The 16286-nt window shown below is 48.2% G+C and overlaps 1 protein-coding gene across 1 annotated transcript in view; it reads left to right on the forward strand.

The window, feature by feature from the left end:
* The first annotated feature begins 1028 nt into the window (after positions 1-1028).
* The window catches only part of Camk1d (calcium/calmodulin dependent protein kinase ID), a 308572-nt gene continuing 293314 nt past the window's right edge, over positions 1029-16286 (forward strand). Inside the window, exon 1 of the mRNA XM_033765641.1 lies at positions 1029-1453. Coding sequence (XP_033621532.1) covers positions 1359-1453 — 95 coding nt within the window. The 5' untranslated portion in view covers positions 1029-1358. The remainder of the gene's footprint in view (positions 1454-16286) is intronic.

Here is a 16286-nt window from a genome sequence, read left to right on the forward strand (position 1 = left end):
CAGTGCCAAGGTTCAATCCTCAGTACTGCAAAAAGAAAAGTTAAATGTGAAAAAAAAAACAACAAAAAAAAACAACAACAACAAGAAGCAGAAGAATTTACAAATTCATACCTGGCCAAAGATTTACTTCTTTTAAATGAACGGTTGGACTCCATGCAGTCAAGCTTCTCGTGTACCTGGGCCCTTGCACTGTGGCCTCGCCTTGTCCCTCATTGTCCGTCCGATGTCGTCCTGGGCTGACCCCTACATAGCCCTGTCTTCTCTTCCTCTTCATGAAGGACGCAGAGGCCAGCCAGCGTGACGGTCACAGCTTCGCAGCTCCAGCTGCGGCCTTCCTCTTTCCCTCTTCCTGAGGAGGCTCCTGCAGGGCCCGCCACGGTCATTCCCAAAGGCCCCGCTGCTTCAGCCGCCTCCCCAAGCCCCAGCACCTCCTGTTGCTTTCTCCGCTCGTCTCTCTCAGCTGTCCCTCAGCTCCGAGCTATGTCCCTGACATCGATGTTCTGGTACCACCGGCTGCTTGCCTGTCTCATTCCTTAGGTTCCGGCCCAGGCCTCTCAGTACCCTCTCGTTAGCCTGCTGGAGAGGCCTGGGCTGGAACCCAGCCTGGTAGGCCTCCAGGGAGAGTAGTACCCACCAGAGAGGGAAAAGTACCCAGGGGACAAAGAAGAAAGGAGGGAGAGGGTCGGATCTAACGTGTGTGGGCGCCCCGGCCTCCAGCCCTGCATCGCCAGGGAAGGAGCCTCAGGGAACCACCCCAAGCCCAGCTTCTTCCTCACACTGCCTGATTTTGCCTTGCCTCCCTCAGAATTCACGTCTCATCCCTTCAGAGACTGTCCGTGGCACCCAACCCCAAGCCAGCCTTCTCTCCTCACCCCAGCTGCTCTGCTGCTTCTCATTTTTGTCTTTTCTGACCACGACTCCCTGCTGTCCAGCTCCCTCCTTCATGACTTCATGGTAACCCCTGCTAGAAGGTTCCCCAAGGCCCCGAGGGCAGGGAGCTCGCAGCCCTGGGCTTTACCGGCTCTGTTTCTGTGCACTGAGATCTAAAGAAACCTTTCTTCCTGTAATGTTGGGTGTCGGGTAGCAAGGAAAAAGAAGTAACAGACACCAGATCTTTTGGGGAAAATCAAACCAGAATTCTTCCGCGTGGTTTGTTGACACAAGCTTTTGCGTGCTGTTTGAGACGTCTCCACTGTGACTCCTTCGCTGTGGGGACACAGGCTGCGTCATCTGCTTATGAAGCTGCTGAACTGAAGATAGGCGTGGCCTCAGATCTTGTTCCTGAGAGCTGTTCACATCTAGCAGGGCTCGGGGTCCGGGGTGTGGGTGTCGATGGGGGGCGCTCTGTTGACTTCAAGATGGATCCGTTCCCTTTCAGGGCTGGGTTGTCACACGCAGCACATGGTCCGGTGATTTCCTCATGCATTTCCCATTCCAGGCTCATCTTCTGCAGGTGACGTTGGCATCTTTTTTCTCTCTGGTGACCTTTGTCCATTGCTTTGTTACAGAACAGTTCATTTTCTTCTATAAATGTTTATTCAGCACCTTCACTGAGCGAGCGCCACACCAGGAGCTGAGGAGTCCGGGAGGTAAGATTCCCGCGACCTCTGCCACCGTGGACGTGGAGACACGGCCGCGCCTCCAGCATAGCAGGGGGACGGGTGCGGGGTTGTGCATGTGCACAGAAAAAACCGGTTACGCCATGGGATCAGCGCTGCTACGGAGAATGACGGCAAAGACGGGAGATGCTGTGTTAGAGGCCCCTCGGGAGGGCCTCTGTGGTCCTGGAAATAGTTTTCTTTTCTTTTTCTAAAGATAGCGTTTTGAGGCACCGCGTCAGAGACCATGGACTGCACTTATTTAAGGACTACCATTTGAGGTCCATACACTTTGCCATTTTAGCCCTTTGAAGTATATAAGTTAGTGAACGAATGAATCGATGAACTTTGAGTGCTGGTAGCGGAACCCAGGGCCTCCGGTGTGCCAGGCAGGTGCTGCGCCCTGCACACCCACCCAAGCTCAGTGACAGTGTGTGTGTTCACTGCTGCACGGTCATCACCACTGTTTCCAAAACTTCTTCGTCGTTCCAGACGGAAACTCTGTCAGTCAGTAATCCCATTCCCCTCGTCCAGCCCTGTGAATTATAATCTGCTGTTTATTGCCTGTGACTCTGCCTGTTCTAGATACATCCGGTGTTTAATCACACGGAATTTGTTCCTCTGGGTCTGGTGTCTTTCACTGTGGACACAGGGCCTTCCGGGTTCCCACGTAGCTTACAGCAGAGCTTCCCTTCTGTGGCTTAATAATATTCCACCGTATGGATTTACCATGTTCTGTTTATCTATGTTGCTTGTAATCTTAATGTGTTTTTCACTTTCCTAGCTCTTTCTCATGCTTTTTACCAAGTTAACTTTCATGCCATTTTGCCAAGAAATTGATCTTGATTGATTGATTACGTTTATTAATAATTTTACACAAAGTGATGGTGGTAACAAGCCAGAAATGCCATTTCTTAGTGTGTGTGTGTAATTCTGTGCATTTTCTTGAATGGGTATATTTTTAAAAAATATTTTATGAAAAAATAAAATAGTTTTATAACAAAATAATAAAAAACAGCAATAGTTCAAACACTGTGTATCATAGACATAGACGAAAAAGATTCACAAAAAGTCAATAGCACAAAATTGTCTTTTCAGTGAACTAAGAGAAACTAGTAGCATAAATGGAACAAGTTAGCATATATAAAATAAGTTTGAGACAACAGATTAGGTACTTTGGGGAATTATTTGAACTCCCTACTTTCCGTTTATCTGTCTTCTATTTTGCTTTTTATTTGTGTGTATATATACATATGTAGGTATGTTTTGAGTTTCTAATCAAAATGCCTATACTTTTACAACTGGTATATAAATTTAGTGCAATCCCAATCAAAATGCCGATAGCGTTTCTCACAGATCAAGAGAAAACAATCCTAAAATTCACATGGAATCCGAAGAGACCCAGAATAGCAAAAACAATCCTGGGTAACAAAAGCAAAGCAGGTGACATCACAGTCCCAGACTTGAAGTTATACTATAAAGCCACAGTGATTAAAACAGCATGGAACCAACACAAAAACAGGCATGTGGATCAGTGGAACAGAATAGAAGCGGCAGCAACAATCCCAGGCCCGTTCAGCTATTTGACCTTTGATGAAGGGGCCAAAAACATTCACTGGAGGAAAGGTAGCCACTTCAATAAGTAGTGCTTGGCAAATTGGATATCCACACACAGATGCTTGTGTCTAGACGCAAATATCTCACCACGTACTGAACTAAAATAAAAATGGGTCAAAGATCTAAATGTTAAAATAGAAACAATCTGCTGGGGCAGACAAAATAGGCACAGCCCTTGAAGACACAGGCATAGGCAGGGCCTTTTTGGACAAAACTTCAATGGCACAAGACATAATACCGAGAATGAACAAATGGTATCGTATCACATTAAAGGGCCTCTGCACAGCAAAGGAAGCAGCCAGCAGAGTGAAGAGGCAACCTACGGAATGGTAAAGTATTTTTACCAGTTATTCCTTGAACAGAGGACTAAATCTAGAATACACGAAGAACTCGAGTGGTATATATATCTGTGTGTCTTGTAAGTGATGTCATTGTTGGCGAATGTGATTGGAGAAGAGAATATGGAGCGGGTGAAATTGCAGGGACTCGGGGCACTGTACCCCTGCTCTCAAGGTGTTTAACGAGTAAACCAGTCTTGCTGGACAGACTCGTGTGGGTCCCATGTAATAAATGTGTCTCAGCGCACAGGAGGTACAAGTACTTTTCTGGAGGGCTGCTCCCTGGGGAGAGCTAATTGATACGTTTTTAATTTGTTTCACAGATCAAAGGAGGGACCCATCCACAGTGTAAGGCGGTGGGGCAGATACACAATGGGTTTGACAAGTTGTGAGTTCCCTCTTATCTAAAATGGCACACATTCAGTATGGAGACCAGACTCACAGTAATTCTGGACTTTGGGTGCAGTCTAAGCTTCATCGAGCCTCCTCTTTCTCTTGAAAGATAGCCTCCACTGTGCCTTTTATTTTAGTTGATTATAATTGGTTAGGAGGCTTTTAGTGCTCCTGGTCCCTGTGTGTTTGAACTAGTAGCCTCTGGTGGCAGTGTGTAGTGATTCTGTTGGCTGAGATGTGTCTGACAGTTCTAGAATGTGCTTGGTGACCTGCACCTTCTCGTCTGTGTGGATGCCATCTCACACGGACGTACATACTCAAAACTCTTGGTGTGCCATTTGTATTTTAAACTGGGAGCCCATCTCACGGGTTCCCCTTCTCCCGCCTCCCCAGATGCTGGCTCATAGAGTATTGCAGCCAGTTGTGTCAAGTGACCCTCCTGGGGACCAGATAACCTTGGGTACCAAGTCTTTATTTTTTATCCTCTTCTTTATAGTGCCATGGATTGAACCCAGGGCCTCACACATGGGCTTTTGCACCCATATTATCCATAACAGTTCCAAAGTCAGGAATGAAAATAGAGCATCTGCACCCGCATGCCTTCTGATCAGTCTTGCTCAGAGTTTGAGCCAGGTAGATTGTGTCACTCTCTTAAGTGACAGAGAAGTGTCAGAGACACAGACGAGAATGAAGATAAGGCTTTAACAACACAGGTGAGCTCCTTTCCACCTGTGCAGCCAAGGGGGCTTTGCTTGATCACAGACCTCCTCTCCTGGTCCTAGGGTCCCCGCCTGCCATGTGAACCAGTGGCACTGGTACATCTGGACAGGGTCAGCAGAGAGGAAGTCAAAGCCACCTGCTTCCTCCAGCCCGCTCCAGCCTACTTGCTGCTGTTCCTTTTTATGGTCAATACAGAAAGAAAAGTGGAACCAGTGTCGATTAAAAGTGAAACCAATTGTAAGTTGTAGCAGATGCCTAGGGTGACTCTAATAAAAACAAGCCGCGGTGAAGTGGGGTGTTTGGCAGTGAATTTTCCAGCCACCCCCGCCTTGTCTTAGCTGAATCACTTGCTCATCTGTGTGTGCCCCTCTCGGGTTCTGTTTGTCCCTGGAAAGAGTTCATGAGTGTCTCCCAGCTGCCCTTTCACACTTGACTCACTGTGGGCGGACACTCTGTCCTGCCCACTCTGCCTTGTGCTGGGCCTGTGTGGGGCTGGGGAAATGGAGTGTAGAAGTCAGGCTTCCTTCCCCTTCTGGGGCGTCTGAGAACTGTAGGGTGATGGTGGTGGTGTCAATAATGATGATAAAGATGAGGAACCTCAATATAGATGGACACAGAAACGTGTGTGTGAAGGAAAAGCAGCAGGTGATTTGCTGGTGTTTGTGTTTCTTGAATTACTAGATTTAATACCTGACTTTAAATATTCTGTTTCACTGTCATGCTCCATGTATTTCAGGCCAAATTTTGGCATCTTTCTCTTGAAAAAGGATGTTAAGCATTTATTTGCAGTTTGGAGAGAAGGAGCCCAGGCCTGCCAGCCTTGAGTCAGATTCTCTGGACTTCTGACTTCTGAGGTCCATGGACCTTTTTTAGTGGTTGTCTGACTCATCATGCCAGGGAGTCACCTGTGGGGCTTGTTCATACACGAATTGCAAATCATCAATTCCAGAGTAGCATGGGGCTTGAGAATCTGCATTTCTAACAAGATCCTAGGTGATGCCATAGGGGTGAGACCCACTCTTGAAGAACTTTTCTTGGTGCTAGTTCATGACAGAAGTTTCACTGGTGTGCAGTTCAGTGAGAAAAATAATGTGCTGTGGTTTTTCAGCTGTACTGAATGGAGAGATTATCCAGTTTTCTTTGACGTAACGTCTTTTCTATTTTCTGTTGATACCCGCTGGTAAAATAGCCTTCCTTTCATGAAACGATGGTGCTGTCACGCTAGAGTTGGCAGCTCGAATCCGACATTTGGGAAAGTTTTATGGCTTTCTGAAATCTAGATATCTAAGAACCATAATCTACTAAATGCATAGTCTAGTTATTTACAAATGTTCTCCCTTGAAACGAGATGGGGAGTGAGTTGGTGCAAGAAGAGAGTTGTTGCTTATTAGTTCGGCGGAGTCGTAGCAGGTTTATTTTTTGAGGGCAGTTGTGGTAAACTTCTGTTTTGCAAAACCTGCGCGTCTTGCAGGGAACTCACAGTACAAAGAGGAAAGCAGCTGTGTGCAGCAGGTATATCGGTTGGGACGTGTTTTATCTCTGAAATGATCTTTTTTCACTGTGGTTTCAGCAATAGCTGGGGAGAGTGGTTGGCCACGAAGATCCTGGCTTGAGTCTTTGAACTGATGTGTTATCTCCTGTGCCTCATTGTTTCATATTCAGTGGGAGAGAGATGTTTTGTACAAACATTTTGGATTTTTCAAGCTTTTTATAATTTTCTCAAGCCTCGCTCTTGGAATAAATATAATACTAATACCCACTTGTAGGCACATCTTTGGAAGTGTTCTGATGAGCTTTCATCATTGTTTTGGAATAATTTAGGCCAAGTGTTGAAGCGAATGTAGCAGCTACTCCTGATTAATTTGCATTTGGATAGTTTCCTTGAAAAATCCTGTTAGTGTCTCAGCTTTCTGCCTTGATGAGGTGGGTGACTGTCTTAATTCTCCGTTTGGCTTTGCCCATGTAGGCACAGTTTTACTTGAGGTTGTTTAGATCTTGCCCGGTGGCCAAATTCAGTTCGAATTAAGGAAGTAAATGAAAGAGAGGCAGTTTCTCCTGTGTTCGAAAGGTTCCATTGACCATTATTTGGAGCATCTATAGAAGAGACATCAGGTTAACTCTCTTTGATTTTCTTTATAAATCAGTCCTGTTTTGTGGCTTGATTCTGCTGCTCTTCCCCTCCCTGTTCATAGACCCAGCCCCTATTTTTGGGGGGTGCTCGTGATGGAACCCAGAGCCTCACACATGCTCAGCAAGGGCTGTCTCTACCACCCCACTACACTTCCAGCTCCCACATCCTTTGCCTTTATTCTCATGCGTCCCATTATTGCAGTGAAGGCCACTGTGCTAGTTGGAAAGTTACAGGTGCTCAGAGACATGCCTCAGAGGCCATGTGTTAAAGTTGAGTTTCCAGCCTGACACTGTGGGAGGTAGAAGAGGCTATAAGGGGTGGGGCTAAAGGGAGATCTCTGATGACTCAGCAGTGCCTCCGAGAGGATCATGGGACCCTGGTCCCTTGCTCCTTTTCTCTTGTTTCCTGGCATTGAAGGGAACAATTTGCTCTTTTACTCAGGCCCTGTCATAATGTGCTGACTCACTGCAGGTCTCAAAGCAACAGGGCCAACCAGGCACGGATGGAAATCTCCAAAACTGGCCTAATATCCTTTCTTGTATTTACTAATTGATTACCTTACACATTTGTTACAGAAGAAAAGCTGACTAACACAAACACTTTTCTTAGTATTTTAACCTCTTTCTTGAAGTTTGGTGCGTTTCTAGTCTGTTAGTATTACTAGAGATGTGCATGAGTTTCCTTTCTAAAACAAAAATTGTATAGTTCATCACTTAGCCATTTCTTTTATCTTAGAGTAGATGGTGGTATCTGTGTCTTCTAAAAATTGTTTCTTCTATGAGTGGTATGTCCTTGACTATTTTCCAGAGTTTTACTTCTATAAATTTTGCATTATTATCCTGAATTTATTTCCAAGGAATCCCTCCCTATCAGAAGCAGATAAAATCATGGTTATTTGTCTTCTTTAAAAAGATAGTCATTTGACCAAGAGACAAAGTATTTATAAATAAGAGATTGTAGCTGTTCTTGTGGTAAGACGTGTGTAATCTAAGATAGCTCAATAAAAGACAGTATTTACGATTCTTTTTTGGATATTATCTTTGTGGTTTCTTAGGTTCCACATCCTTTTCCCTTAGAAAAAGCACGGAAAGTCTCCGTGAAAGGTGTGGTCCCCTAAAAAAGATCAGTATTAACTGTTCAGGGAGGAGAAGCCTCTGGGAATGTCAATTCAGAGGGAAACGTTTAGTTTGGATTTAACTTTTGTGGAATTATTCATGTAATAGCATTTTCGTGTTTGCTGAGATTTTGTATTATTAATAGAATAGACAAATCAGCCTTTTTTCAGTGTGTAAGACTTGGCTTTTTTTCCCTGTCTTGATTGCTGGGTGCACATAAAACCGAGAGGAGGAAAAAGAGTGTGGTCCGAGGAGGAAGGGAGTGGGTCGGCTCAGGACCCCCGGCCTTTCCTCTGCTTCTGCTCAGCCCTGCTCTGTTCTCTTGTGCGCTCTCTGGCCTGGCCGTGGTGAGGAATCCGGCGCTGGTGTGGGCTGGAGACGCGTGCTGTGTGGGGGTTCAGGAGGAGGGGAAGTGGAGCGGAGCCTGGCGAGGAGCTGGGGAAAGGCGGGCCTCCCGGGGCGTCGGTGGGGAGGCTCTGCCTGGCTGTGGGCAGTGGAGAGAACTAAGTTTGTTGCACTGAGTTGTTTTTTTCTAGAATGAGTGAAGTCCCGTTGTGCCTGTGGATCTGCTGCCCTTGAAAGCTTGTTCCTTCGTTCTCCTGCTGTCCTTACGGGTTCAGGGGACCCTGCCCAGCCTTCTCCACTACCTGCAGGGGTCTGGATGTGCCCCTGACATGAACTTGCCTCGCGCTCGTCTGAGTGGTTTGTTGGTGGACTCCCTGAAAGCCTTCCAGTGCTAGGGCTGCTGTGGGCTGTAGAGGCCAGTGGACTTCTTGCCAGTGTCCCCGGGGCTCTGGAGCCACACACCTTGTGCCTGAGGCTCTGTTTAGTTGTACAACCGTGGACAGCCTCGAAGACCCTTTCCTCATCTGTGCACTGGGACAGGAGCAGTGCTTGTCTCCTGGAGCAGGCTGTGGACAGACCTTACACAGGACCTGGCAAGGACTTAGGTTTCAAAATCATGAGCTGTTCTTGTTGTTGCTTCAACCCGGGATGTACCACACGGTGTTCTGAATTTTCCTCTATTCTGTGTGTGTATGAGAGAGGAGGGGACGGAGGGAAGGAGAAAGAGAGACAGAAGCAAACAGCACAGCCAGTATGTGGGCTGTGGGGTATTTTGGGGCAGAATTTCAGTATCATGTCTTGGAAGAGAGCCAGGAATTTGGGGGTGCTACAGTGCCAGAAAAAATAGGTTCCAGAGAAGGCAATCAGAGGTAGGATCCGTTCTGGGGCGGGAAGTGGCCTCGAGTGGTTTAGGGTGGCCTTCTGCCAGGGCACTGCCAGAGGCTCCACTTTGGCTGGGGGGCTGGGGGTCTGGGGAACAGGAAGGCCCTGCCAGGGGCTGTCAGCCTGACTTAGCCACAGAGGGGTCCAAGCCTCCCCGTGTTTTCTGTGTCCCCTGGGTCCCTAAGGGATGAGGCCATCCTGACAGTGAGGAGCACAGAGGTCCCCTGAGGTGGAGGCTGATGTGGAGACGAGAGGGATGGTACGCATCTGGATTTTCTTTCAAAGAAGGCCTGTCGGTCTTTCCAGGCCTCCTGACACACCATGAGGGGGGCACCCCGGGTGTGGGGCAGAGAGTAACATCGAGAACAGTCCTTGCCTGCAGGGAGCTCTCAGTCCAGCAGGCCAGGTGAGGCAGGGGGCACATGGTCAGGAGAAATGTGTGGCCGCACTGTGGTAATAAGGACGGAAAGCAGACTGGGTATTGACAGATGGAAGGGAGGTGGAGCCGTGCATCACTGGGGAAGGACCGGTATTACTCACCACTCGTCTTAGATGGTTGTTGTTCTTTCTGGCCAAATTGCCCTCGATTGAGTTGGTATCACAGACCCACTTCTTACACCTGCTTTCCCCCCAGCATTTCCCTAATTAAAGGTGAATTGTACAATTGTTTGCACATCCGCTTTTTGACACGTTCCCGCCAGCTTCCTGCAGAGCTGCCTGGCAATAAGACGTGCAGATTACAGCCCAATTGTTAACATGTTAATGGCATCATACTGTTTCATTGTTTGGTTGTGTTTTACTTATTTATCCATTCTCCTGTCATTCAACGTTTGGCTTATTGCCATTTATTATATTTTTATTATGAGAAATAATGCGCAGTGAACATCCTTGTACAGATTTCTCTCCATAATCCTGGTAACTTCTGGTGATAGATTTTTAGAAAAGGGATAAAGGCAAGAGATGTACATAGGTTTAAAGGGCTTTTAAGGGGCCATGATCAGCTCTCAGGAAGGTATTTATTGAAACGTGAACTTGTCCATCTTGTCACACCCCTGCCAAGGATCAGCACTACATTTTTAGTTTTCTAACATTATCCTGCAGAGTGAAGCCTTTTACAAACATTAAAATGATACAAGAGTACTGGAAAATACCTGGTTGTTCAGTTGAGGAAGGGTCCCAGTTAGTTGTTTCTAAGGGAATTTCAGAGCCCTGTTGGTGGGAGTTGGACAGTGGGGAGGACTGAGCCACGGAATTACTAGAGATGAACTGCCCAAGGCGGGACTTTCCGGATTTCCTGAGCTTCTCTATCTCTTTTTGACCTGAAATGTAGAAAGGTCCCTGAGGGGTCTTCCATTTGAAACCTCACGTCAGGTAGATAGCAGTTGCCTCATTAAAATCCAGGGACAGGAGAGGTTAGAACCTTTAATGTCTGTACCATCAATTTCCTTTAAGATGCAACCTGCGTGATATCATGAGTACCCCTTCCACCTCCTGCCTTGTGTTATTTGTGTTTTGAATAAGTGAAAGACAAAACTGAAAACACCACACCCAGTAAGGTAAGGTTGGTAATGTAGGGTCCTTTCATTGGAAGATCCCGGAGTAGAAGTGGGTTATCCCAACACCTACTGACTTTGGGCAGTAACAGTTTCCAGTGCTGGTGAGCAGCATTTTCCAAGTTACTGTGAAAATGGGAAAATGTATATTACCACGGCCAAGTCCTGTTTCCTGACTTTTCCACAGCTTTTATGGACGACACACGGGGCACTGTGTGAGTCAGAATAATGGTTTTCCTAGTACGTAACGCATTACACAAACAGCAGGCTCCCCGCAGGCCTCTGTGGATTCCGCATGAAGCCAGAAAGTGATTCAGTCCTAGATCAGCAGAGAAAACGCGCACACACCAAAAAGCAGAACTAGAATTACTATTATTTCCTAGTTGCAGAAAATACTGAGATTGGAAAAAGTTGGTTTTTCAGCTTGTTTGGAATGTCACTATATAAATATATATTGGTTTTTCTTATAAAGTTTTCTTCTGTGCATGAATGGTGACCATTGTAACCGCCTCACCTGGAAGGTGACCCTGGAAGAGTGCTGCTTTCATGGGAACCATAGTAGCTCAATCAGGCTTTAAAATTTGCAGTAAACGGGGAAAAACTGGAGGTGGTCATTTTCTCCTCCCAGCCTTAGTGAAAAATTAAAATTGCGTATCTTTATAAAAGCATAGCATTTTAGTGATAGAGGTATTGGAAGCCTGACATAATGGTCCTTCTCATACTTTGCCTACATGGTCACTGAAAGGAGCACACGCTGTGTCTGAGTTATAATCCTTGTCTTCCTAACCGCATGGCAATTTGTGAGTTGTAGCCCTTGTTTTCCTAACTCCAAGGCATTGTTGGATGTGAATTTTCTGGATCAGTAAAATCTCGAGGTGACCAGGATTTACTAATGTAATTAATCCTTTCAGTTGTGTGGGATTTCTGGGTTGAAATTGTAATGACGCCTGTCCTTCTGTTGGGGTGGCCCAGACAGTGCACCATTGAGACCCCTTGGAGACCCTGGCTTTTGCCACCAGCCTCCATCTTGCAGAGAGCTGTCGTGTCACTGAAGACAGAGGTTCCAGGGGAAAGCCGAGTGCGTACATCTCACGATCATGGCAGACACCAGCTTAGCAGCCTGCCTGAGGATGGCTGCACTTCGAGGTCTGTTTGGTGCACTCAGAGGGCCATTGCTGTTCCTCTGGGCTCACATTGGTGTGGGGAGAGAGGACTGAGGAAGGGCAGGGCCCATGAGCTCGCTTTGTACCTTCATCCAGGCCAGATGGACACACTGCCCCCTGGATTGAGTGGCCCTCCCGGGTCCTGCAGAATATATTTTATCACCTTAGGAAGCAGGAGGGGATGGAGGTACCAGAGAGGCTCAGCCTGGGTGGAACCCACCTCCAGAATCCATAAAGATGTCTGAGACCAGTGGGCCCTGCAGGAAGAACTTTCTCTCAAGAGTGAATCAGCCTGTGCTTTGCCCTGAGAGAAGAACCCTAGTTATAAGCTTCTGGCTCCTGGGACTAATGCTGAGTACTTGTGGGTCGAGCAGGTGTGGGGTGCATTTCATCCTTAGCTCATGGAACATGGAACCTGGGTGTCTCCTGGTGAGCAGCAGAACTGGGGACAGCCAGAATGGCCACACCCTGGCCTGTGCCTCAGCTGGGCTGCTGCCTGTGACACTGACCTCTTGTTCATTCCAAGCCATTTTTCCTGCACTGATTTCATGTGTGAGTGCTGGGGATCGAACCCAGGGCCTCAGGGATGCTAAGCACACACTCTCGCACTGAATCACACCCCGGGTCCTCGGCTCTCTCTGGTCATTTCCTGTCACGCCCTTGTGGTTTTGTCCTGTCCCCTCAAGGCCAGGCACTGAGGAACAGTTTTTCATTGCTGTGTGGTCTTTATGCTCTAAAAATCCATTCTTTTTCTCTTTTTCTGTCTTTCTATAGTACTGGGGAAGTGACCCCAGGGCCTTTGGACTGAGCTACATCCATAGCCCTTTAATTTTTATTTTCCTCTTTGAGACAGGGTCTTGTTAAATTGCTGAATTGGCCAGGCTGGGCTTGAACTTGGGGCACACTTTCCTCAGCCTCCCAGAGTGCTGGGGTGACAGGCATGCATCACCGCACTGGCAGTTCTGTCATTGGGTCAGCTGCCAGCATGTTCTGGGGGCTGTCTGTTAGTCTGCAAGTGATGACGGATTTTTAGGTGTGTGTAACAGGAGGGACGGGGCACACAGCCTTGCCTTCCTCCGGTTATTCTTGATTTTCAGCGTGTGTTGGTAATGAGATAATTACACAGGAGTAAAAGAAAACAGCTCAGGAGCTCTGATTGGAGATGCCCTGCGTCCACGAGCATTACTACATAATGACAGGTACGGCGAGGGTCCCCCGATGTGAATTGGTGCTGGATTGCAAGCTCTGGCATGCTGCGGGCGCCCTGCAAAAGTGCAGGGAAGCTCAGAGCTCCCCCTGCCTCCCCAGACCTCACGGGTAAGCAGAGTAGGACTGTGCCTCATAGAGGCCTCTCACCGGAGTGAGGCTTGTTAGGAATTAGGTTTTATTTGTAAAAATGGGCACTCTGTTGTTGTGGGAGGAGCACTGTGCACATGGAGTTTACACCTGCAAAGCACGGAAGGTTTCTGGGCCGCGGAAGAATAATGGAGGGAGGAGGGTGCCTGTGCTGCTTCTCTGTGCTCTTGGGACTTGAGGGGTCCCCTCCTGTACTGGCCGTGCAGCTAGTCCAATGCCACGAGTGGTCACTGACTGCATGACGAGGAGAAGCCCTTAAAGTCGTGCCCTAGGCGGACACCGTCAGTGCCTCTGTGCGGGCTGGGAGTGAGGGCTGAGTGCATGGAATTTCCGGGCACCAGGCCTGTGTGGAAGTGCTGGCTGTGGGCCGGACTCGATGGCCCGAGTCTCAGATCGGAAATGGGCTTGTTCAGGCTGCTGTGCATGCCTTCGTTTATCTAATGAGGTCGTCTTGAGTTTGGTTCCTGTGGTGCTGAAATCCAGGCAAAACCTCAGCGGCAGGTATCGGAGCCTTTGGTCGGGGCTCAGGTGATTTGTGTGATCTCCTTTCGGAAGTGTGCAGCACTGTCCCTTGTAGTGTCCTGACTGTCCTGACTGTCCTGATCGGTGCGCGCACGCCCTCGTCTCTGCACGGGAGGCCTACGCTTGCCCGCCCATCTCCGCTGCAGGCCCAGGCATCCCCTGTCCCGTGCACTGCAGGCCCGTGTAAGGTATGCGTGACCATGAATGAACTTCGTGTTTAGACTTGGATCCCCTCCTCGGAGGCCTCGCTGTGTGTATGCAGATGTTTCAGAATCTGACAAAAGCCCAAATCTGAAACACTCCTGGCCCAGGCACTTCCGATACGGGACACTCCGCTTGGGTGCGGTCTCCCTACGTGCAGGCTTTTCACCCTGTGTCGCTGAACCCGACCGCTTTGCCTCCACCCTCTGTCACTTTCTGCTTCAGCCGCATGGAACCGCCAGGACTGTACTGCGTCTCTTTCTCCCCGCTCCTGCCCGGTGTGGCTCCATCTTTCCTGCCTCCACCTCCGCCTCCTCCCTCTGTGGGCTCCTGTGAGTCCTTAGTTTCACTTGATCCAGGGGCCCTTCCGTGTTCTACCTGCAGCCCTAGATCGGGACCACTCTCTCCGTGCTCCCCCAGCGCCTGTCGTACCCTTTATTGCCTTGTGCTATCATTGCTTGTTTATCCAGCTGCTCAGCCTGATTCTAATCACCGGGAGCGCGGGTCAGTCACTGCCCTCTGAGGCTGGTTTAGTGCTTGCTGCATCATACGTGCTTGATAAATATTTGTTGGGTTAGCCAATAAATGAGCAAGGCAAAAGTAGGATCCCTCCAAGTAAGCAAACCTAACTTATCAGTTGTCCTAATTTATATGCAGTGACAGTCACCAGGAACCCTTTTCAATGCACTGGTGGCAGAACGGAAAACACAGGCTAGAAAATTGTCATCGTGCTGTTAAAGAATTCAGGCTCACTGGAGGTATTGGCAAATGGCACTTGGGCCAGGTGTATGTCACCTCGTTGACATTAGCTGACTTTAGCCAGTCCTGGTATTATTGTGCCATTTCCTCTTTAGCACACCATTCAGGATAAGCTGTTTTGAGCACTGCACCCATTAATGAGACATCTTTGTGCTATGGAATAGTCAGGCCTGACCCGGAGTCAACCAGGACCCAAGAAGCCACGTCCCCTCGCTCAGGACTTGCTTGCTGAGGCTGCTGTGTTCTTTCTGTGGAGGCTTTTGCAGGACAACGGAGAATCCCTGGAGTTGCAGAGGGAGCCCTGGCAGGAAAGGGAGCTCTTTCCAGATGGGTCCTGTGAAGAGACTTTGAGGGAGGAGCTGATTACAGCCGTGTACCTGGGGTGAGGGAACCAGCGCACCTCCTACCATCTCTGGGCAAGGTGGGCTTGAGGTGGAGCCTGGTGAGCCCTGGGCTGTGGCAGGATGGAGCTGGGGTTGCCCAGAGGGAGCTAGAACCTTGGCCCGGAGCAAGGTGAGAACAGGGGTGGACACTCCATCTTTCTCCTCTTGCCTCTGACTTCCGACAGTGTCTCCTACTTGCTGGACATGAAGCCGGAGGACACCAGGGTCCCTGGTGATGCCATGCCCCATGCTTGGCCTCTAGGGGCAGGGAGGAAGGTGGAAGATGGATCTAGGCCAGCAGACGCTGACCACCGCGTCCCATGAGCACGCTCAGCACAGGTCTCGCTGCCGGGGCTCTGATTTGAATTTGAGCATTCCCGCCGGCCGGAACCGCAGCTGCGGCACTCACGACTGTCCCATCGGGCAGCTCACACTGCTTCTCGGGGGGTCTTTGATGACAGCAGTGTGGAGAGAGGCATTGGTTTAGCAGACCAGGTGTCATCGTGTTAGGGTTCCTTAAGGAAAGCATGAAATGGTATAAAGAATTGTCACACAGGTAATCTGTGCTACGCATTTGGCAGTGCATATTACATACACTGGTGGTACTGGGTACTTGTAAGATTTCTCTGTTAAACTTTAGAGAATTAATATTGATAAACTCTTCACAAATATAAAGAAATTTCTTTTAATGAAATAAATTTGCTGATTATCATTATTTTTACTTGGTGTGAAGAGCATTAAATGATATTTATATTTGGGCAGTAACCATTCAAATTCAACTAACTAACTAGATTCCGGTCAGTTACAGACTTCTCATTAATTTTATTAGTAAAAAGATGGATGAAAGTGACTAGCTCTGTTTTTACTGCCAGTGGTACAAGCTGCTCAATGAGACAGTCATGCGAGTTGTGGAAGCCAGTGAGATTGTGGTTTTTTTTCTTGGTATCGGGGATCCAACTCAGAACCTTGCGCTTGGCAGGCAGGCGCAGTGCCACTGAGCTAAATCCCCGGCCCAAGATTGTATTTTTAATGTGATATATATAGTACTTTAATTGTTCCTGGAAGGAAATTTATCTTCCCCACTCTATCCTGCTTGCTTTCTCTTCTGACTTCCTTTGCTGAATTCTCGTTGCCGTGCACAATGAGGAAAAGACACAGGTCCCATTCTGGCTTGCTTTTCTCTCTCGGATGGGAGGAGTAGCTGGTGTAA

The sequence above is a fragment of the Fukomys damarensis genome, unplaced genomic scaffold (assembly GCF_012274545.1).
Source record: "Fukomys damarensis isolate Sample0158 unplaced genomic scaffold, DMR_v1.0_HiC HiC_scaffold_19, whole genome shotgun sequence".
NCBI lineage: Eukaryota > Metazoa > Chordata > Mammalia > Rodentia > Bathyergidae > Fukomys > Fukomys damarensis.